The sequence below is a fragment of the Glandiceps talaboti genome, chromosome 22, assembly GCF_964340395.1.
Source record: "Glandiceps talaboti chromosome 22, keGlaTala1.1, whole genome shotgun sequence".
NCBI classification, from domain to species: Eukaryota; Metazoa; Hemichordata; class Enteropneusta; family Spengelidae; genus Glandiceps; species Glandiceps talaboti.
The window spans coordinates 4,390,187-4,415,321 of NC_135570.1; the positions used below are offsets into that span (position 1 = coordinate 4,390,187).

The 25,135-nt window shown below is 34.9% G+C and overlaps 1 protein-coding gene across 4 annotated transcripts in view; it reads right to left on the reverse strand.

Annotated features, from left to right (window-relative positions):
* Positions 1-12,690: 12,690 nt before the first annotated feature.
* Positions 12,691-25,135, reverse strand: part of LOC144451932 (PH and SEC7 domain-containing protein 1-like) — a 54,858-nt gene continuing 42,413 nt past the window's right edge. For all 4 annotated transcript variants that reach the window (XM_078142846.1, XM_078142848.1, XM_078142847.1 and 1 more), the window contains exons 12-13: positions 18,940-19,097; positions 12,691-13,136 (exon numbers count right to left, since the gene is read on the reverse strand). In XM_078142846.1, the coding sequence (XP_077998972.1) occupies positions 13,118-13,136; positions 18,940-19,097 (177 nt within the window). In that variant the 3' untranslated portion in view covers positions 12,691-13,117. The remainder of the gene's footprint in view (positions 13,137-18,939; positions 19,098-25,135) is intronic.

Sequence of the window (25,135 nt, forward strand, 5' to 3'; positions counted from 1 at the left end):
ATTTCTCCTCCCTGTATCTGAAAATTTATCTGAAAAAAATCTCATAGTATAACATAGAGTGTATTGATACATTTGTAGTAGCAGGTTTTGTGTGATATTTGCCTTAATCGGAAAACAACAATCTAAGCAATAATATTGAACATGCGTCCCTATAATGTGATCAAGACAGTTGAATAAAATTAAATATGTGCCCACTTGAAAAAAACAACTTGTTTTCAGATATGCCACCCTGTTGTGAATCAACTTACATCAACTTACATAGATCACTTATATCAACATATTACAACAACACTTCTTAGACTAGTTTGCATCTACCTGGTTACTAGATCCTAACTGTAGGTACATTTTGACAAGTGGATTTTACAACAGCAAATTACTGCCCCATATTTTAAAGTGACCATATGGATAACAAATTTTGGAATTTTTATTTACAAAGCAATTCCACTGTGTTTTCCTACTTGAAAAAGAAACTGAAACAACATATTCTAAATCCATGTTTGTAACTCAATAAATTCTAAAAAGCTAAAAATGTCTAAAAAGTTTGTTATGATAAAATAAACATTTTACACATTTTAAATTTTATTTACACGTTATGCAGTAACGAATAAAGACTTGGTATATGTTGTTTGACATTGTTTTTTCAAGTAGGAATACATACGGTAGAGTTATTTTATGACTAAAGAATCCAAAATAAACACCAATTTTTCATCCATATATAAAATATGATGCTATTGACTAGGTTATGTAGTAGGCTTGAAATCCATTATACTGTGTATCCCCGTCTGTCTTAAAAACAACAAACATTACATTTGAAGTTGAATGAAAGGGTCCGATAGCCTCGAGAGCATCATTTTTACAAAGACTCGTCAGGACAGTTGCATTGTCGTTCATCCCATCATACAAAGTAAGTGAATCTTTAACACATCCTTCAGAGGATTCAACATTCATGTAAAGAACAGTAAATTTTATCACCTGGAAGAAGAATAGCATGACAAATGTTATTACAAACTATTTATGAATGTTTATCTTACCACTTTTAAGTACAATAGTCAAATAATACAGTTCATGCAAGCACAGGGAGCTCAGGAAAGATTACAAATTTACAAATAGATACAAGTTACAAATAGTTACAAATAGATAGGTAGGTATGTAGGTAGGTAGGTAGGTAGGTAGGTAGGTAGGTAGGTAGAGAGAGACAGACAGATAGGTAGGTAGGTAGGTAGCGACAGACAGACAGACAGACAGACAGACAGACAGACAGACAGACAGACAGACAGGTAGGTAGGTAGGTAGATAGGTAGAGACAGACAGACAGGTAGGTAGATAGACAGAATGGTAGATAGATAGATAGATAGATAGATAGATAGATAGATAGATAGATAGATAGATAGATAGATAGATAGATAGATAGATAGATAACAAAAAATAAACCAAAAATGTCTGGATAAATGAAATATCTGATGTATAACTATCTATATATATATGTACATATGAGCCTGTATACTAATGAAACAATATACTATGTTTCTATATATACTATCTATAAAAACAACACAAGGGGTGTGACTTGATTGGGCTGTAGGCTCCGAAGCATCACATCGCGATCATATTACCCATCCCCACTCTGGTTGTCTTGAACCTGGATGTGTGTACCTGCCATGGTTGTCTAGATCACAGATAAACAAAAGGCCTTTTGATGACCTTTGTAATGATTTAGAGCAAATTTTAAGATGTGATTATGTTTTAAGTTGAAATTTGACACTACCAACTAACATATACACTTGCAGCTAAACCAAGTATGTATTGTTGACGTTTTGTATATGTTACTAAAAAACTCTAAGACATGTGGTTTCATATTTGTCTTCTGTACATGACTCAAACAAGAAGCTGACTTACTCTGTCATGGTATGTTATTATTGTCCATTTACAATATGAATTGGGTTCATACTGCGTAAAACAACCCATAATACCAGTAAATGTTAAGTAAGTCAGGTTTTCACAAGGACAGCCAGATGGGGAATCTAACAATGTAATCAGAAAAAACACATTTCATAACAGTAAGTGAAATTCAAGACATGGAAAATGGGTTTATGGTAGGAGGGAGTTCAGAAAGATGAGTACAGTATTTAGTTTCAATAAGCCTTTTTAATGAATGAATGTAACTAAATACCCGATGCACAAATCTGCTATACAATAGGGAACTTGCAAACCCACCATATCGTACAGCAAAATCAAATTCAAATAGGAAGAAAATGAAATCAAGAATTCAGGAGTGTATGCCCAGTATTTCAGTCATCCCTATAGTCTTTTTCCAATAGATGATCGAGAATGCAAATGACAAATAACAACACACTGTGTACTGAGGATTATAAACATATGATATTGCAATCAAATGACATGTTTCTCAAAATCAAGAAGTCAGTTCTTTGGTATTCACTGAGGCTGTTGACAGTAGTCGTGACTTTTTCTTTGAATACTATTTTAGTTGATGAAATAAAATTAAATCATAGAAGTTTTCACAACTCGGTATGTACATTAGCAAAAGTTCGATGAAGTCCAATTATACCAGAGAGTTCTACTCTACTTACTCCGTGGCCGATGTACATGGGTAGAAAGCTATTCAAACTTTTATAGGTTGGGTATATGTGTGCACAATTAATAATAAATAATAATATTTCAAATGCTTTTAAAGGAATATGATAAAATATCATCTGTCTCTGCAAGATAGACGAGTATTCACCTGGTATGCTATGCTTTATATAGTTTGCAACAAAGCCATAACCATCAGAATCATCAGAATCACTTTCAAACACGATATCAACATCTGATGACTTATACAGTGAAGGCTGTGGTAGACTGGACCCACAAAAATAAGTGACAGGTGTCTCATCTGGAACAGTTTTCAGACCATCATAGATAGCAACATAATCGTCGTTACTGCAGTTTGATGAAGTTTCCAGATCAAAAGAACTAAATGATAACTCGATCACCTTTAAGTAATAAAATGCAAAACACAGTCACAGGGTTGGTTATTTTTGTTGCAATAAACAGTTACATGAATAATTTTATAAAGAGCTGGAGTGGAGGGAAAAAAACCTGCTGGCTAAGTATGTCCAAGTATAGGTTAGAGCTAAGTATCTCCAAGTATAGGTTAGAGATATAAGTATCTCCAAGTATAGGTCAGAGCTAAGTATCTCCAAGTATAGGTTAGAGCTAAGTATCTCCAAGTATTTTAGAGCTAAGTATTTTTCTCCAAGTATAGGTTAGAGCTAAGTATCTCCAAGTATAGGTTAGAGCTAAGTATCTCCAAGTATAGGTTAGAGCTAAGTATCTCCAAGTATAGGTTAGAGCTAAGTACCTCCTTAAGTATAGGTAAGAGCTAAGTATCTCCAAGTATAGGTTAGAGCCCAATGTGAGACCACTCCTTGCAAAGCCCACACATGCATCCACCTGTGTAGAAATCTCTTTTATGTATGGATGCTGCAGTTGATTGACATGATTATTTTATGTAATGTAACATACAACTGTACACCTCCAGAATGTGAGGGTACCATATTATTGCAAATATAAAAATCTGTTTTGCCTATGGGGGAGGGGCTATGAAAATTCTTGGGTTCATTTTGGGGAGGGGAGGGCATGAAATATTTTGAGAGTGTAAAGGGGGGGGGGGGGGGGTAGGAGGAGAGGATGTGGAATTCTTTTGACCAAAATATTTTCTTTTCAGACCCCCTCCATAAATTCTGTTTGTTGATAGGTATCATAACATCAACATGGTAGAAGATAATACCTTGGAATAAACAAGGTTGCCTTTTTTTAAACAGACTATATGGTACCATTTTAAGCAGAGATATAGCTACAAAAAATCTGAATGTCACAATTAATGGCAACCCAAGATCACAGAGAAGATATTCATAGCATTTCTTTCTGGAATAATATAAACCATTACAAGTGGCTTTGATATTAACAAACCAATACAAGACTAGCAATGTTTTTACTTGAATGTCCAATATGTATGGTGCCTCAATACTAAAGATAGTAACTCTGTACAATTTACACCTTTACACTGTAAAACTTCGTAAAAAATTCGACACATGAAGAAGGTACTATTGTAAATATATTGTGAAAGTTTCGAGCTGGTATCTCCCTTAGAAATATCGAAAATGATCTTTTGAAATCTTTGAGTTTAGCGTGAGTGAGCGTTCACTGTGGCGGTATTTTCAAATTAATTCGTTTGATCTTGCCGGCCATTTCCGCAGGCTAGCGATCCGACTATATTTCTATAGTTTTGACCAAGGCTGTTATGTTTTTATGAGACATTACTGATTAAATCTCTCATCACAACATGTATCATTACATAACAATGGAGCTGGTCCATGATGACATGGCAACTTGATACGAGCTCTTGTTATTTTGTTTGTATTAATATTTGTCTTTGTGAGTAGTACCTCAGCATTTTACAGATGTGATCATGAACTGCATATTGGGAAGAAGGGAAGAACCAAAACCAATCGTTTCAAAAACAGTTTTTATCCAACAGCTGTTCATATTGTAAATGAGTCACAATGTTTTAGTAATCTGTAAATATTGTTGATTGAAATGTTTTTTAACTCAAGTTTTTTGCAGAACCACTACAAATTTTATTGTACAAATGCGTATGATAACAAAGTATTATTATGATTATCTACATGTGCACTACATAACCATGTACCACATATATATGCCACTTTGGCATCAGAGACCAACAACACATGTACCCTATGTAAGAACTATATTGTTCCCCCCCCCCCAACCCTCCGCACACGCACACACTCAATATTCAAATATTGTAAATTTAAATATACACATCTATACGAAGAGACAGACAAGTGGTCCAGGAAGTATTGAACTTACGAAATCTGCTGTGCTTGAGATTGTGAATTCACAAACCAAATCGCTCCCATAAACTCCGACCATTGTGCTATCATCTAGTCTATTTGGGCTCCAGAAAGTACCAGACGACTGTGATAGTGTGTATTTATTGGTACATTTGTAGCTGTTGAACGGCACTGAAATAACTTGATGACAAAAATATAGTGATCACTAACTGAGAATCTATCTACTTCTACATGTTTCCCTCTTTATTTACTTGGACATACTTACTTACTTACGTACTTACTTACATACTTACATGTACTTACTTACTTACTTACTTACTTACTGACTGACTGACTGACTGACTGACTGATTGACTTACTGACTTTAACCTGACTTACTGACTTACCTGACTTACTGATTGACAAACTGACTGACTGACTGACTGACTGACTGACTGACTTTAACCTGACTTACTGACTTACCTGACTTACTGATTGACAAACTGACTGACTGACTGACTGACTGACTGACTTACTGACTTTTACCTGACTTACTGATTGACAAACTGACTGACTGACTGACTGACTTACTGACTGACTGACTGACTGACTGACTGACTTATTGACTCCTTCTTAGCCTCCTTTCCCTACCTACCTACCGACCTACCTACCATCTGTTTGTCTGTATTGCTTATCTCAATTGCCTTATTGTCTCCCTCCCCATCACTCATCTCTGTTTCCCTCTATCTCTTTCGCTTTCTACCAATCTCTTTCTTTATTTTCCCATCTAGCTTTTTCCACCTGTAGTCTGTTTAGTTGTCTCATTGCAAAATTGGATCAAACACCTTGTTCCACAAAATCTCCATAAAGATAACAAACAAAACCAACCTTTTTGAAATTTAACGGACAGGACCGTCTCCTCGAGAACAGAACTTGACGTAAAAGTTAGAATGACAGCATTGATTTCACTGACAAATACAGCTGGTAAAGAAGTGTCACTGTCAATACTAATGAATTCATCCTGTGTACCGTTTGTGTATATGTTTAACACACTGTCATCATAGACATTTGTTGTCAAGCCTACTTCCAGTACTTCGATGATGATTATCTACAAATTACGAAAGAAAACAGTAATTAGATGTTTCCACTTGTGTAGCTTTAATAGATACCAATGTGTAAGTTGAATTTCAAATAGTTCCTTCACCTGCCATTAGTTTCCTTGACGGGCCTTGAGGTACGTGTACACCCTGTTTTACAACTCCTATAGGGGAAGATAATGTTATATGTCTGTCTGTCTGTCTGTCTGTGTCTGTCTGTCTGTCTGTCTGTCTGTCTATCTGTCTGTGTGCGTGGCTATTTCTCTGTCACTCTGTCTCTCCATGAGTTTGTCGCTTCATGTGAATTAAAAAAGTCTTTCTTATTTTTACTTTTATTTCTTTTCTTTCTGGGATTCACTCTGTGCTGCTCTGTATGTGTGTCCCTCTGTTTTGTCTTTCTATGCTTGTCTCTATGTCCACCTCTTTGTCTATGTCAGACATTGTCTAGTGTATTCAATCCCATGCCTCTCTCTTTTTAAATATTTTCTTAAATCTTCTAACTAATTTCGTGTGTTTATTCATGCCAAACTCACAACACTTTGATTGAGAGGACGGACTATAATAATTTCACCAACCTCATCCCTATTCATAATAATACTCCATTCTTTACAAATGTTGTTTTCATATGTCGTCATGTCGTCAGAACTTGAATAGTTGATGTAACTGTACTCTTCATTGTAGATGACATCATATGTACAAGAAATACCAGGATTCTTGTTGTTCCCGGATGTTACTAAAAGAAAAATAGAGACAGGCAATCAATTATTTTGGTAATCATGTCCATTGATTGACAGTGAATCATGTCAAATAAACAAGTGTTTCTGAATGATGTTATATATATATATACATCAACGTAATTTTATTTGACAAAAATATCTAGACTGATATATAATATAAAACATATAAACATCTTACAGTATAAGGCCTAATAAAAAATAAATTGTTTGGTTCCAGTTTAACCCAACCCCATCTAGTTTTTCACTGCCGACCCTAAACTGTTTTTTATGTATTTGAGAAAAAAATAATAAAATCATGAAAATTGTGAAGTCTCGCCAGAAATACTGGATGCTGAAACTGACATCAACTTAAAAAGACAATATAAAACTGTTCTTCCAATCTGTATTGACTGTACATCTGATGGGTAGAAACCAATAACACAGAGACCATATTGAAAACAACGAAAAACATAACTACGTGAGATAGACACTCACATATGAAAAAAAATATATAATAAAATAAAATAAAATAACAAATCTACCGACCCTTCCTATCCTAAAATTGAGTGTAACTGAAACCACACAATTTTTTTTATTAGGCCTATCCACAGACAGTGGAGGGGAAACCCTTTCACTGTCTACGATATATATATGGCATGTTTCAAGTTACTGGTCACTGGCACTGTTTGATACATGCAAAAAGCACAATAAAGAAACTGCACAGACTACATTTTAGGATAGTAAGATTGAATGAAAACAGTTTCTAGCTACACTTTGTCTAAATGAAATGAACTCAAATGCCACCATGCAGACATCAAAGGCAAACATTAAAACATTGGCACTTAAAACATGCTTAGTGAGTCCCTGCATGCAGATACAAAAGGGATGCAATAAGTAAATAAATAAATAAATAAATAAATAAATAAATAACAACTTACAGAGGATTGTTGGTACTATGACTATTATCGCCACAATGACCCCAGCTACAAAGAACGCTATGGTAACCAAGACAACAGTATGTGATGGGCTTCTGCTGGATACATCAACAACAGGAACAGCTTGGTTAGTAACTGTTATATTTATATCAGTTTTAGGCTGAGGTGTAGGCTGTAGAACAGAAAATTACAATCAGTTTTAGACTGAAGTGTACTAGGCAGTAGAACGGAAAATCACTGTCAGTTTTAGACTGAGGTGTACTAGGCTATAGAATGGAAAATTACGATCAGTTTTAGACTGAGGTGTACTAGGCTGTAGAATGGAAAATTACAATCAGTTTTAGACTGAGGTGTACTAAGCTGTAGAACGGAAAATCACTGTCAGTTTTAGACTGAGGTGTACTAGGCTATAGAACGGAAAATCACTGTCAGTTTTAGACTGAGGTGTACTAGGCTGTAGAACAGAAAATTACAATCAGTTTTAGACTGAGGTGTACTAGGCTATAGAACGGAAAATTACAATCACTTTTAGACTGAGGTGTAGGCTGTAGAATGGAAAATTACAATCAGTTTTAGACTGAGGTGTACTAAGCTGTAGAACAGAAAATCACTGTCAGTTTTAGACTGAGGTGTACTAGGCTATAGAACGGAAAATTACAATCAGTTTTAGACTGAGGTGTACTAGGCTATAGAACGGAAAATTACAATCAGTTTTAGACTGAGGTGTACTAAGCTGTAGAATGGAAAATTACAATCAGTTTTAGACTGAGGTGTATAGGCTGTAGAATGGAAAATTACAATCAGTTTTAGATTGAGGTGTACTAGGCTGTAGAATGGAAAATTACAATCAGTTTTAGATTGAGGTGTACTAGGCTGTAGAACAGAAAATTACAATCAGTTTTAGGCTGAGGTCTAAGCTGTAGAACAGAAAATTACAATCAGTTTTAGATTGAGGTGTACTAGGCTGTAGAATGGAAAATTACAATCAGTTTTAGGCTGAGGTGTACTAGGCTGTAGAATGGAAAATTACAATCAGTTTTAGACTGAGGTGTAGGCTATAGAATGGAAAATTACTGTCAGTTTTAGGCTGAGGTGTAGGCTGTAGAACGGAAAATTACTGTCAGTTTTAGACTGAGGTGTAGGCTATAGAATGGAAAATTACTGTCAGTTTTAGGCTGAGGTGTACTAGGCTGTAGAACGGAAAATTACAATCAGTTTTAGACTGAGGTGTACTAGGCTATAGAATGGAAAATTACAATCAGTTTTAGACTGAGGTGTACTAGGCTGTAGAATGGAAAATTACAATCAGTTTTAGACTGAGGTGTACTAGGCTGTAGAATGGAAAATTACAATCAGTTTTAGACTGAGGTGTACTAGGCTGTAGAATGGAAAATTACAATCAGTTTTAGACTGAGGTGTACTAAGCTGTAGAACAGAAAATTACAATCAGTTTTAGACTGAGGTGTACTAGGCTGTAGAATGGAAAATTACAATCAGTTTTAGACTGAGGTGTACTAGGCTGTAGAACGGAAAATCACTGTCAGTTTTAGACTGAGGTGTACTAGGCTATAGAACGGAAAATTACAATCAGTTTTAGACTGAGGTGTACTAAGCTGTAGAACAGAAAATTACAATCAGTTTTAGATTGAGGTGTACTAGGCTGTAGAACAGAAAATTACAATCAGTTTTAGGCTGAGGTGTACTAAGCTGTAGAATGGAAAATTACAATCAGTTTTAGACTGAGGTGTACTAGGCTGTAGAATGGAAAATTACAATCAGTTTTAGACTGAGGTGTACTAGGCTGTAGAATGGAAAATTACAATCAGTTTTAGATTGAGGTGTACTAGGCTGTAGAATGGAAAATTACAATCAGTTTTAGACTGAGGTGTACTAGGCTGTAGAACAGAAAATTACAATCCTCAACAAGTTTATATTTAGCATCCAAATGTGAATAAATCAAACGACGTATTAATAAAATTATGGTTATCTGTGTACACTATAATCTCACTAATCATTGAGTCGAAAAGGGTTGATGAAAAACATTCTCTTAGCTGTTCAGTCTCAGTTGTTGTTGTAGTCTAAATAACAATTACAATGAAAATCATGAAACAAAGCAACGTTTAGCTCGACAAAAATCACCATCAAAATCAAATACACTTTATCGACAAAAATCTTACCAACAGTGCTACATTTTATCGTCTGGCTAAACAAAAATCTTACCAACAGTGTTACATTTTATCGTCTGGCTCAACAAAAATCTTACCAACAGTGCTACATTTTATCATCTGGCTCAACAAAAATCTTACTATTAAAGTTCTACATTTTATCATCTGGCTCAACAAAAGTCTTACTGAGTGCTACATTTTATCATCTTTCTCAAAAAATATCTGTCTTTAAGATTTTTGTTGAGCAAGATTTTAAGATATAGCACTGTTTAGTCTGTTAGTTAGATGTTTGTCAATGAAATGTATCAGTGTTAGTCTATGTTTAGTAAGACTTTGACAAGCTGACATTTCATTGCAGGTCTAGATCTTGTTTAATTGTATTTATTTACAATGTCAATTTTGTAAGACATGAAATTTGCATTAAATACAAAACAAAAAATACAATTTATTATGAAATCAAATTCCAAAGATATGATTACAAAAAACCATCCTATAATCATAGTACAAAACAAAGAAAGTTAATACATACCTCTGGAGTTACCTTGTTTTCAGGAAACATTTCGGCAGACATTGTTAAAAAGTTGTATCTAGCGCTGTACACGAAGGTTTTCTGTATGTGCTCTAGGGACTAACACACAAATCACCCTAGCTATTTACCATTCTTCAGTAATATTTTATTCAATTTCAAACCTTTGGAAATGTTTTTGCTCTGTAAAATTATAATTAGTATTTTTTTCTACTCTATACATTTCTAAAGAGCTACTGGGGTACACATAAATAAAAAGTATAATTTGTTGATTTTCACTGCACATTTAACTTCAAAATGAAAGTTTTATAATTAGATTCTTTTATGGTTGGTTGGGGTAACCAAAAAGAACATAAAACTCACCACTACTTGTTACCTTTTGGCATTTTATTCAATCTCTTTAATTAACTACATTAAGTGATTAAAGTCTTTAAATTGGAAATATTTTGGTAGTGGGACCACACGGTAATTACAACCAGTGACAGGCAAGCATTTACAAATAAAATCTGTTACAAACGAGCAAGTAAACAACAAATTCATAATACTTGGCACAGCATGTTGAAAGTATGACGAGAAGTAATAATAATGATAATAAATAATAATGTTGATTTTTATATAATGCTTTCCTATTCTGTACTCAAAGTGCTTATATACCCCTGGTACGGATCTATAGCAGCACAATGGCCCTTTATACTTCCTCAACTCCCTGGGGAGCATACAATCCATAGCAGCCTCTATATGTGCATGGGATTAAAGCATTCACATTGCAACCTCTATCCTACCAGGTCTCAAATTATACAGCTGGGTTGACTGAAGCACATTCATGGTTCAAATCTTGCCCAAGGACTTTAGCCACTCAGAAAGAAATGGCAGCGATGGGGCTCGAACCTGCAACCTACAGATTCCAAGCCGGCCACTCTAACCATTTGCCCATCATGACTCGATCCACTCCAAGTATAATACATTCCATCATTTGACAAGAACACTTTTATGGCCTCTTTTAAATAGGTCACGTTCATAAATGAATTCGAAGTTCCCCTGGTTTTTAATGTCCACATAAAGAGGCAGTAAAACTGTTTTATCAAAAGATGAAATGTAATACAAATTCTAATATTCTGTACCAAGTATTATTAATCCAATTTATTTGTTGATTTTCCCTTTTTGTAACAATATCGCTTGCCTGTCACTGGTTATATGTGTGAATATTTCAGAAATTTGCTTAGTCCATATGCTATCAAAGTATTCAATTAAACTAAAAATGTATTGCTATTATGTTGAGTTTCACAGTGCGCTTAACTTCAATAAAGAAAAAAAAAATCATTATATGAGGACCAAAGTAATTTCAAAATTGTAATTTTTAGTACAGCTGCAATATTTAAGATATTCACAATACATTTTGTTAGTTACACCGTACATGATAGATGTTGGTACACAGGAACTGTATACATGACCCCAATTCTCATTCTTTCCAAAAACAGCACTAATGGAGTTGTACACGTGAAACCAAAATCCAAGCCATTATTTTAAGATGGTCAGTTTCGTATGTAGATCTGCCAAGTAGTTCGAAATTTCAAGTTTAAATTTTTGACCAAAACTTTGATATAAAAACATATTCAATGATTTGTATATCCTTTCATCAATGGCTGTTCATTTAGATTACCCCAGAAACATCCCCACCAAATTTCAGACTGACTGGCCTTGTTGTTTTGAAATTTAGCTTTTTTGATAATTTTAGGCGTCATATTGTGGTGAGTAATTAATTTGTCACATAGACAACCCTACAAACATTCTTACACACACACACACACACACACACACACACACACCTCAATGCCTATAGCACTACTGAACGATCCAACCTTAAAGTGGAGTTGTGATAAAAACCCAAGCAAGCAGTGATTGCATTTTACTCATAACATATTAAAGGCCTGTGTTAGGAATACATTTTGGTGGGAAAAACAGTTGTCTTGCAGAACGATATTCTAATTTGCATATCATTTGCATATTAGTAAGATATGCTAATTTCAGACCCACCTTTTAGAGTGGATAAAAGACTAATTACAGAATATGAGATTGAACAATTTCAATATCTAAACTCTGTATTTCCAAATAACCCAAGTAGACATGGCCATTTTGGGTTTCAGAGTTTACACACTGTGAAGACAGGCTGTTTTATGCCACCTACATTACAACCCGCTGTCACAATGCTTATTTAGGCAGATACTGCAGTGTTATTTCTATATGAAACTCGGTTACTCACAGATGCCCTCCATAAGTTTCTCAATATTATGGCCCTGCAGTTCGGCAATCGGGTAATTCACGGTAAATCACCACAAACAAAATTACACGGTACCATTTTATTATGAGTTAATATACTTTTTATTTCTTATGAAGCCCTTACATACCTTGTTTCGTGGCACAATTTTATAACATTTTTGATAATCAATAATTCTATTGAAAAATATCAAGTTTGAAAGATATTGTTTGTCAAATTACTCACATAGCCATTACCACAGTAACAATCCTTGTTTCCATGGTGACAAGCCATGTTTCCATAGTAAAAAGCTTTGTTTCCATGGTGACAAGCCTAGTTTCCATGGTAAAAATCCTTGTCAAAGAAATTTGTTACTTAAATGTGAAATGTTTCTGTTAGTATACTACTTTGAACCTGAAATTTTAACAAAATCACTGTCAATAACATACATTTACTTGACCTTTGACCTCTAATTATCCATTGACAGGACCTTTGACCTTTCAAGAGTATATAGGTTGTGGTAACATCAGCTTTAACTCATGGTTGGTCTGGTGTGCTCAGTTACGTCACATCATAACTTTGTCTCATCCCTACAATATCAAATAGAACAGTCCAGTGATTGTACCTCTACATCATGACAGGGACATTTCATTACAATATCGGGTAGGTACATGTTTGACACAAAACAGCTTTGCTATGAAGGCTAGCATGTTTTTGTTTTTTTTACTTTCAGGTCCTAACTTTCCCCTAGGTTTCCAGACTTGATTGATTTTGGCTATGACTAGCCTCAACCCAAGCCTAGCATGGTGCTATCTGTTTTGTTCTTAAACTAAAATTAGATTACAATTTCCTGCAGTGATCTTCAACCCCACTTAGATATATCCAAGTCCATCATGATTGGTTGATCCTCTCTAATTATGCACATAACATCACTTAGCTCCGCCCCCTCTTTAATCATGTGATGCTACTGATGTCATTTAAAAGTCTAGACATAAGTTGAGACAGGTCATAGCCAATATCACCCAAGCCTAGAGTTGAGACAGGTCATAGCCAATATCACCCAAGCCTAGAGTTGAGACAGGTCATAGCCAATATCACCCAAGCCTAGAGGTTAAGATAGGTCATGGCCAATATCACCCAAGCCTAGAGTTGAGACAGGTCATAGCCAATATCACCCAAGCCTAGAGGTTAAGATAGGTCATGGCCAATATCACCCAAACCTAGAGTTGAGACAGGTCATAGCCAATATCACCCAACCCTAGAGTTGAGACTGAAATTAACCAAACCTCTGACAGGACCTTTGACCTTTCAAGAATATACTAGATGATTGGCTGAACTGAGTCTAGGATCAACTTTTCCTTTAAATTTTAAAAACTTGGCATTCATGAGTTATGGCGATAATAACATAATATGCTGAAAGATTGGTTCTTCAATTAGTACAAAAAAAATTCGGGGGTGGGGGGGAGGGGGCTAGTGAAGGTCCTTGTGTAGCAAATACAATATACTAATATTAATGCAGTGTTTTTGATATTTGTATGCTACAAAGAAAGGATAATCAACATAGGTACCTTACAAGTGAAAAATACTACTAATGTTTAAATGAAAACACATCAATTCTCAGTATCTGAAATAGAATATTACTGCCTAGATGAATCATAAAAATAATGAACATTCGATTTCATGGTCGACACCATAACTTAATACGCTTCATGCAGTTGAGAATAAGTCAACCTTCTTGTTTTATTTTGACCCTCTAGAATGAGGTAAAATGCTATTGCAGGTACCGAGAATTGACCCCCTCTCTATTTCTCTATAATAATCCACATGAAAATTGGCATAAATATTTCAAAATTTAGCTTTTGAGACTTGATAACTGACAAAATACATATCATTTCAACCATAATGTTCACTTTATTAACACAAATTTCATATGAAATTGGGTGCAGTTTTGAAAATTTTTGCTAAACACATAACAGGGGTATATAAATGGCATTGTGGGTAATCTATGCAAGTGCAGGAAATTCAAACTGCCAAAACACAGCATTGCTACAGATGTCTTGCATAGAATGCATGGCACCCATATCCGTTAACCTCTTAAAGATTACCCACAATGATTCAATTACATGTACATTTATAGATCTGAGTAAATGAATTTCATGACTAAATCATTTATGTATGTTCTGTGGGGCGGGATTTCCTGCAAGGGTTTATGGCAAAACTTCTGGTGATGACATTACATCTATCCAAGCTTTGTTTTGACAATTTTTGTATTTGTCAAGACAAAGGGAGTAACAGTATGGGGTATTAACAATGTCATCAACAAAGTTTTTCCCATGCACCCTTGCAGGAAATCCCCAAAGATGACTGTACACATGTCAAGTGCAGAAGGGCTTCTTTACATGATGTCAAGTTAATTAAGTTATTAAGGTGTTATTTTATTACCCCAAGTCATAATAGTTGACAGCAGTAATCAAAACCAGTGTACTAAAAACAGAAATAAGTCTGACTGGACTTTTCCTTTAAGTTGATAGCAGTAATCAAAACCAGTGTACTAAAAACAGAAATAAGTCTGACTGGACTTTTCCTTTAACTTAGTTGATAACAATAATCAAAACCAGTGTACTAACGACAGAAATAAGTCTGACTGGACTTTTCCTTTAAGTTGATAGCAGTAATCAACACCAGTGTACTAAAAACAGAAACAAGTCTGACTGGACTTTTCCTTTAAACAATATGTGTTTTCCGCGTTAAACTAAACTAACTGATAAGTTGATGACTACCGCCCTCTATCATGCCAGTGTCAATGTTAGTGATTCCTTTATAAACTTATGAACTTTATAAACTTTTTATAAACTTGAAGGTATGAGGAAACTGAAGAAAAAAGACTTCGTTTTTTTTCTGTCCACTGAATATACATTAAATAAAACAAATTTGCCAAATTTGTACTTCTTACGATTTCCATAAATTTTGGAAAATTAAATATCCCCTACGTAGAAATACAATTTATCTTTGGCATAAACTAGTAGAAAATTTCTTTGGTAAGATAGAAAGTTTATCTAATTTGTTTGTTTTTCATTGGTTTATTCTGTTAGTATCTGTACACTCAAAATGTACATACAGGATAATTAACATAATAGGAAATAAATTACAAACACAAAGTAAGAAGCAACAACTGTGCATTGAAGCACTTACCCAAGATTTTAAGTTAGTGAACTCCATTACAAGGTTTTTTTTTCACATTTGCTGAAGGTGATAGAGTTTTAAGAAATTAGTAAAACACGTATACGGTAACACGTTTGGACCATTTCACTACCATATTGTACTTGTTTTAATTCAGGGAACCTTTTCTTAGACATTTGTTAATAACATTTTAAAACCTTATTAGATCGCATGAAAAGACAAATCATTTCAGTGGTTATCAGGTTACTATGGTAACCCCGGTACTACATTCTTGAATAACATAAAAGACATGGCAGTGAATAGGTCAAAGTTCATGGTTAAATTCAAGGTCAAGTTTATATGAAGTGTGCATGCTCAGTTACCCAGACTTTCTCTGGCCCCAGAGTCTATGGCAATACAATATCAGTAACGGTAACAAGATGGCTGCACAGACAGGATGACCCCCACATGACCTCTATAGTAACGTCACATGATGGCAACTCTTTTAAAATATTCTGGTTAATCTTCTAACAGACTATTTTCAAAAACTTTATACCATAATTTTCATGAAATTGATGAAAATGAAAGATTAGGAATCATATTCATCCAATCAGAAAATGAATGCATCCAGTGTCAGTCACCATCTTTATGTTCAAATCACTGATATACTAAAGCTCCAAACTCTGGGGCCAGGGGGTGGGTGGAAGTGAGAGCCCTCAGTGGCAGAGTTTGGGTAATCGACACTAGCATGGTGTGAAAGTGATTTTGATTGGTATGGCAGGGTACAGCATTGCCAGTACAGTGCATTGATAACTGCATTTGGTGATATTTAAAGGACTACAAACCAGACATCAGTGTTCAAAATACAAAATAACAGAGAGGTTTAGATACATTAGAATGTGTACACGTACGGAAGCAGTATTGTGCAGGTGTTCACATGACAACGCATACAAAGTTGTGTTTAGTTATGCGTTCAGAAACGCAAACGTGAAAGACAGTGGAATGTGCACGGGAGCATTGGCATCTTCTGTCCAGAAGGCCACTCACATGACTATGTTTTCTAAACATGTTAGTATTTTTGCCATTTTTCCCGCAACTACCATATGAAAAATTGAACAATTAGTTTAGTTATGCTTCCTAACTTTGATATAAAAATATGACATTTAATTGAAGAAAAATTACAAATCTACAATTACGTGTAGACAGCCATTTTGACATACACCATGTAGCATCGTCTGATACAGAACATGTGGGTTGAATCAAATCGTGTGACTATGACACTACGAGTATAGAACACACATAAATACATGCATCTAAACCTTTCTAATACTGAAGTGCCTCTGGCAAATCAACAAAAAGACAAAACTATAAATGCCCAAAGGAACTGTAAATTTTGGCAAAGAGTTTCAGATACTTCTGTTTTGTAATATAACTTATTTGAGTGTTTCTCCGAGATAAAGCAGTTGTAATCACAGAGTATAGCCTAAACACTTACTCAGATAACATTTTGAAATGAAAATAATTTGAGACTAAGTTGGAAACGTTCCTCCATGACTGAATAAGTATTATGATGTTTCAGGTCAAAGGTCATGGTATAATTTGACTAGGATGTATCAAAACAAGTTATGAAAGGGCCAATAATTTCCTTAAAAGTGACAACTTGCAGACCTCAACATCGAGAAAATAAAATAGAAAACAACACACCTCAATAAATAGTTTTAATATTTCCAATGATTTTAATCCCTTCTGCAATAATTAATCAAATGTGTACTGGCTCAATGCATTTAATACTGTGTTTATTTTCATGAAGGAACAAACATTATATATTTTTTATTTAAATAGTATCGCACCCCAGGTGACTACTACAGTTCATTGAACTCTGCATTGTATCACAAAGATAATCTATTTCTTCAGCACTATGTCAGATATGGAGATATAAATAGCTGATGATACATAAAAGTGTTATTTAGTGTGGCTTAAAATAGGAAGACCATTGCAGGACATACTGGCATTGTGAGTTCTGGAGAGCCATTTCATAATTTGATAAATCATGTGCGATTACCAAGAAACAGATTTGAAACTTGTTGCTAATTCATTGTTCAGTAGAAGTCGTTGCCATGGAAACACACTGTCTCATAAGAGTGTGTACTATACACATGCATATGTAATAGCACAGCAGATATGTTCATGAGCATTTTATTTCAAGGCAATCAGCACTTCAGCGATAGTGTGCAATGTAGGTGACATAAAATCATGAACTGACTCTACAGAACTGAAAGTTTACAATAATGTCTTCATTTCCTGTAATGGTGTTCCATTTTTGTTTCGGTAATGAATAATATCTCTACATGCCAATTTGACACTGCCCACCCCATCCCCCACCCCACCCCCACCCCCACACCCATGACATGAACACGATGAAGAAGTACTGATAAATGTGAATGAGTATAAGGAACCATAAAATATATTAATCAAAGTAAATTCATCGAAAAGCATGCAAATTCAAACCAATCATGTACTCATTTGCTGTAGACACCATAAAATCAGAACACTGTGCCAAAAATGGAGTGATAAAGACAGAAAATATTGGCTTTGAAAACAAGTAATCAAATCATATAAAATGAAGGTATAGTTATTTATAATAAATACCAGACAAACAAAGAACAAGACAGTTTATTTCAACTAAAATAAATGTTAATATTGCACAGAACCTCAGACGACCAATTGTTTGGTGGTCTGAGACAGAACAGAACGTTACAGAATCCATAATCTGTGCTTACTCTCAAGAGATTAAGAGTTGGAGCTTTTATACTACCAATCACCCATTACAGAAAAAAAAGAGCTCTTTTATTGCAATGTACAACTTGTTTGCATTTGAATTTCTTTATACAGAAACAAACATTGAAATATACAATATGAATTCTAAACCAATCTCATTAAAACTGTACACAACATGTTAATATGGCAGTGACGCTTTCTGCTCAGTCGTTCTCACGCTGCACTCAATAAGAAAAACCTACTATTTTATACAAGTTAAAAGATTTTCTTTATACAACTTCTAGATTTAGTATTATCTTTGTGCATGCATAACCATCATTAATATCAAAGTTACCACCCCTAAAAAATAGAATGATCCATTGTTTGCTCCGTTTTAAACACCTGTATTTTGAGTCTGTAGGGGTGGTCAGCATTCAGACAGGTCTGCTGTTATAAATAGCTTGCCTGTAACTGTACCTGTCTGAGAGACTCCTTTGCACTGACGACGCAGCCCTGTCTCCTTCTGTGTTTGTACCGACAGTTGTAGCTGACCTTTGAACTGCGACCTGGTGAGAGTGGGGTGGTGGAGCGGGCGACGAGTCTAGGAGATAAACGTATGTTCTATACCGTGATACCTGAAATGGAAAAACACTAAGATGAAACATATTCTGCAATAAAAGTGTGTAACATCAAAATTCTGTGTTAAAACATACAGTTAAAATATAAATGAGTATTACAACAAATTTATGACTTTTTTGATAATCTGTTTTTGACAGAGGTATCAAACATTGCCAAATATCAGATTATGACAACATTCTTTAACCTTGTCAGTCACAGCCAGCATTTGTAATATAGTATTTCTAAAGGCTGTGACATTATGATATTTGATAAATTTGCTAACATATTTTAAACCAACATTAAGCCTGTCCATACTACAAAATCTGATCCGGATCCACTTCAATTTACCTGTCCATACTTGTGGTTCTTTCATATCTAATTTGAATTAACTGATCCGGATCAAAGCCTACTCTGGGTGGTGGGTTCGATCTAGATCAAAGTAATTCGAATCAGATTGCAATCAGTTAGGCTTGGTATGGACAGGCACATACACAAGTGAATTAGTTCGATAATAAGCACTCAAAATCGAAGCTGGTACATGTGTGGACAAGTTCGCTCATGTATTAAATTCAAATCGAATCCATCTTTCATTATTTTTTAGTGTAGATGGAAAGTACGATGTTCGTTTCTTGAGCTTGTGCGACATTGTGTGATCATCCCTAAGATAGACACATACTAAAACAATTTTTGCAACATGTAGATATACGCTATTGAACGGACATTGGTTTAATTATGCACACAGTAGGGTAGCATTTCTGATGACTTCCATGAGCCACAGATCTTGGAGGGAAACCTCCAATTCCAAGATCCATGCATGATCTTTCAGTGTACATTTTCAGACTTCCAATATTCACACTAACTTGATTACACAGGGTGACTATATCTGCACAACAAGCACTGCATCATCCACTTGTGAAATCTACAACCGTTTAGATCAATAGTTTTAGTTTGTGTCTATCTTAGTCAGCTGAAACCTTGACTGTCAATGTTTTATCATTTTCCTGGTTGGTGATGAAAGTAGCCCTTTTTTCACACTGATAGTCTTCCCCTTTACAGGAATTACTGACTCTACGAGTTTATAGTTTGTATGAAAAACTACACATATTATACCATGCATGAGCCAGGTTCAACAAAAAATATGGAATATATACCCTGGTCATTCTACTTCATGACAACATGCGTCTATGTAACAACAACGCGTGTCTACATCACTGGTTTTGCTGTGTTTGAAATATGAATCAAAATGCTCAAAAATTGCCATTATTTTCCCTGATTCTTTTTATATTACTGGCGATGGTATAATTAAATAATTCCCCAATATTTTTCTTCATTCAGCTGGAAAATACTCGTGACCTAAGGGTTGACTCGATGACAAGTCTTGCGACTCATAGTAACAAGGGCCCCTTAGGTTACTGGTATCTTCCTTAACAAAATATTGGTGAATAATATCTATTATTCTACATATTACAGTATAATCATCATCTACTGAAAGCAGACACTGTATGGTGTTAGCCTGTCAACTTGCCAAATAATCCGCTTTGATCATTAAATGCATATGTAAGGTATAGTCTTCTGCAAACACCCCCTCTTTTAGCTGTATGTAAATGTGCACTCGTTACTCAGATGATCAAAGGCGTTACAGAAACATTAATATAATTTACATATATGCTAATATTATGTAAATCTGTACAAACATTTAGGCCTATTCTAGTAATAACAGTCATGGGGGGGGGGGGGGGCTCAATTTAAGCATCACACTGATATTAGCAGAAGTGGACTGTTGGCGAGAGCTACCACATATACATAGTCACTAGATCCAAGGCTACAGATGAGCTACCATGGTGCAAGGCCGATGAATAGCCCAGATTGACAATAGTACTTTAATTTTAATTTCAAACTATTCACACCACAACTATAACCATAACTATATACTGTGGTATGTAGAATTGTATATCTTGATTATAACTATATACTGTAGTATGTAGCATTATAGATCTTGTATAGTCTTTCACACAAAACAAACAAATGTACAAAATTTACAAGAATTTTTTCATATGAATGTACACATTTCAGGCCTCATTAAAAAATACTGTGTGGTTCCGATTACGCTCAATTTTAGAATGGGTGGGTAGGTAGATTTTTCATTTTATTTCATTTTATTAAAAAAAATTTTCTGGTGTGAGTGTCTAGGTCAGGTAGTTATATGGTTTCCAAATGGTTTCTGTATTATTGGTTTCTTCCCATCATATGTACAGCCATTACAGATTGGAAGAACATTTTTGTATTGTCTTTTTAAGTTGATGTCAGTTTCCGCATCCACTATTTCTGGCAAGACTTAACAATTTTCGTGATTTTATTATTTTTTATTTGAATATGTAAAAAAAAGTTTAGGGTCAGCGTGAAAAACTAGGTGGGGTCGGGTAACCGGAACCAAACAATTTTTTTAGGCCTCACAGCATTTTACATATACTGAAATAAAATATGATGATGTACACATAGAAATACAGCACATTGCAGGTTACCGTTCACTGGCTTCATCTGATACAACCACCACACAGAAACCAATAAGAATGAATTGAATAATGGACATGCTTGACTGAGATTGAGTACAGTTCCTTGCAACATTTTGTCTAAATAAAATGAATTAATGTGTCATCATGTAGACATCGATTTCAAACATAAAAAACATGTGTCTATATCAAGTTGCAGTATGTTTACTTGCGATCGTGCTATCTGTAAGTGTAGATTGTGCAGTTTCTGATTGGTTTCTTTGTGGTTGCATCAAACAGGGCCAGTGAACACTAACCTGCAATGTGCTGTAGTAAGCTGAAATATCATGTTACATATATAAACAAAGCATAAAATTAACAACACAGTTAAGTTGTGTTAGTACATATTGCTGTATTTTTCTATTACCATATTATCGGCATTTTGGTGGTATAGCTTTCTAATATAATTAGAAGGCGACAGAATCCATTAGTAAGATAAAAGGTACATGGTGGCAACATTTACAATTGCTTAGCATATTTACCCCAAATAGACATTTTTCTGAGATGTTTATGTCACAAAAAGAGTCAATGGCTGATTTATGCATGTTTGTTTCATCCCTTACTTATTGGAAATGAACGTTAAGTCATGTCATGTGATGAGATGACAGCCAATGAGAACCATGGAGACTGTTGTAACATAAAATGCTGTCAATTTCTATATTATTGATAGTGTGTGTGTGTGTGTGTGTGTGTGTGTGCGTGCGTGTCTCTGTGTGTGTGTGTGTGTGTGTGTCTGTCTGTCTGAAAAGTGCTCACAGGTACCCATTGCACAGTTTTGAGTGTGTGCATGCATGTGTGTGTGTGTGTGTGTGTGTGTGTCTGTCTGTCTGTCTGTCTGTCTGTCTGTCTGTCTGTCTGTCTGTCTGTCTGTCTGTCTGTCTGTCTGTAAGTACTCACAGGTACCTAAATACACAATATAGCTCTGAATGATTGCTTGTATACTCAAACACTATAAACTATAAAACAGATTACCCGATATTACCACAACATATCGTTTTGTACCAAAGACTGACTTGTCAGAAGTTGGGATTAGTGCTGAAGTGGCAGTGACCAGCTGAAAGATGCCAAGGCCTTTACATTATCAGGATAGCAAAAATCATCCATGTATGATCTACAAGTAATATTAGTATTCAATTTGAATGTACATCCTCAGCAGTCGCATCACATTATAAATTACATTTCCATCCAAAATCAGAATCCAACCTTCAATCCTTGAAAATGTAAATCCTCATCAATGGAATCACATTGCAAATGACATTCAATATTCCAAATCGACTTCGATCCCTGAAGATGCTGATCCTAATCAATGGAATCACATTGCAATATCCGAATTACAATCCATTAAAATATTAAATATTGACTTGAATTTTTTAAGATACACATCTGGTGGAAGCCATATTGTATTGTATTAGTATTTTCCTTAAGCTGCACATTCTTGGCAATGGAATCACATTGCAATCCAGAGCTACATATATGTTACTGGTGATTCAATGGCGCTGACAAATTTTAGTTAGGAATCATTCTTGACTATCAAAGTTTTACCCATAAAGCTGAGTTTGACACAAACAGTTACACCCAAAAATTGTAATTCACCTTGCCACAGAGAAATCATACCAAGTGAACATATCAATGTTGGAGAATATATTGTTTATGATTCCAAGAATCAATAGGACAGTAAAATATACTTATTTTGAAACAGTAAATTCGAAAAGAATGCGATGTTTTGATCCATCTACTACGGACCTTGATCACGCGATAATTTAATTATTCAGCATTGATGTCTCTTCATTGCATAGAATACTATTCACTGTACAGACTACCTGGAAGTTTTACAGTCAACTGTCTCTGTCACTTATCATAGACTTGATTGCATAGAATACTATTCACTGTACAGACTACATGTAAGTGTAAGTTTTACATTATCAAACACAAGTATTGTCTCAGGCAGTCCAGAACATACCAAATTATCTTTGCTTTTATGAAACTCACTAAATTGGCACTCAAGTTGAAAATGAAAATCAATATTTTATGTCTTTTCCACAAAGATATTGACTATAGTAAATTGTAATAATTATATTTTTTGAAGGATAGTAATCCTCATTGCAATTTATCACCACTAGAGGGGGTAGTTTACAAGAACGATTGGTTTCTGTAACTATCTACCATTAGAGGGGCAGTTTACAAGAATATTTTTAAAAATAAATATCTACTGCAAGGAGGTAGTTTACAAGAATGGTTGGCTTCTGTATCTCTCTATGACTAGAGTGGATGGTAAAGTTTCTGTGACCATACCACTAGAGGGGGTAGTTTATTGGAACACCTTGTTCTTGTGACTATCTTCTACCACTAGAGGGCATACTATTTCAGGCCGTTGGCGCAAGAACTTTGAATACATGTAGTATACAATGTATTAATAATGCAGTGAATCTGTGACGTAGTCGTGTAATCCAATGTTATGTTCCCCAATATTAATGCCAAGCAATTCAGACTAGGGGACAGAGAGAAATATACAGTGACACCCACAAATGATTGAATTAGCCTAAAACCATATCATTACGCGTGAAATGGATTAGTTGAACATTGTGGTTGTATATTTTATGTTAGAGGTTACAGTTTAAGGTTAAAGGTTAAAGGTTATGAAATGACAAAAAACGGATTTCCAAACTGACACCAAATATATAAATTAATAAATTTTTACATTTTTTTTTAAAAATGATTCCTCACTTCTTATAGTCATAGTGCAGTAGGTATATGTAGTATTTGGCCCTCAAAATCTGGACAGGTCAAAGACGGCAAAAAGATAAAACAAAAACAAAGAATTTAATTGTTAGATAGAACATGCAAATTCACAGATTGAGGGAAATACACCTCTTCCTTTCTGTAATTATAATTAGATTAGAACACTATACGCCATTTTCTGGTTACTGATCATTTTGCATGTATGGCCACAAGAGGGCACCCCCACATTTGGCAAAGTGGGGGTTCGAATTTGATCGTGGCCACTGACTGTACCGCAATGCACAAAGCCATGAACAATGCTACAACTACCAACATCAGACTTTGGACAAACAGAACCTGTTATAAACAGGGAAATTAAACAAATGAATTGGACTAATAACGCTTGGCACAGGATGTTGGAACAGCAGAGACATGTATTTAATTTCACGGTTTGATAAGAACAGTTTTATGGCCTCTTTAAGTGTACATGAAATGCCAGGGGAACTGCAAATTTGACCTGAACTATTATGTAAAGTGGCCATAAAACTGTTCTTATCAAATGATGGAATGTAAGACAAGCATTGTACTTTCAACATGCTGTGTACATGTCAAGTGTTATTAATCCAATTCACTTGTTTACTTTCCCTGTTTGTAACAGGTTCTGTTTGTCCAGTCTGATTTCAGCAGTTGTAATATATGAGTGAAACAGAATGTTATGAGCTTTACAATAGTGGTTAGGCATGCTTTGGTTGTTGGTAGTTGCTACTACAGTACAGTGAGAATGGTAT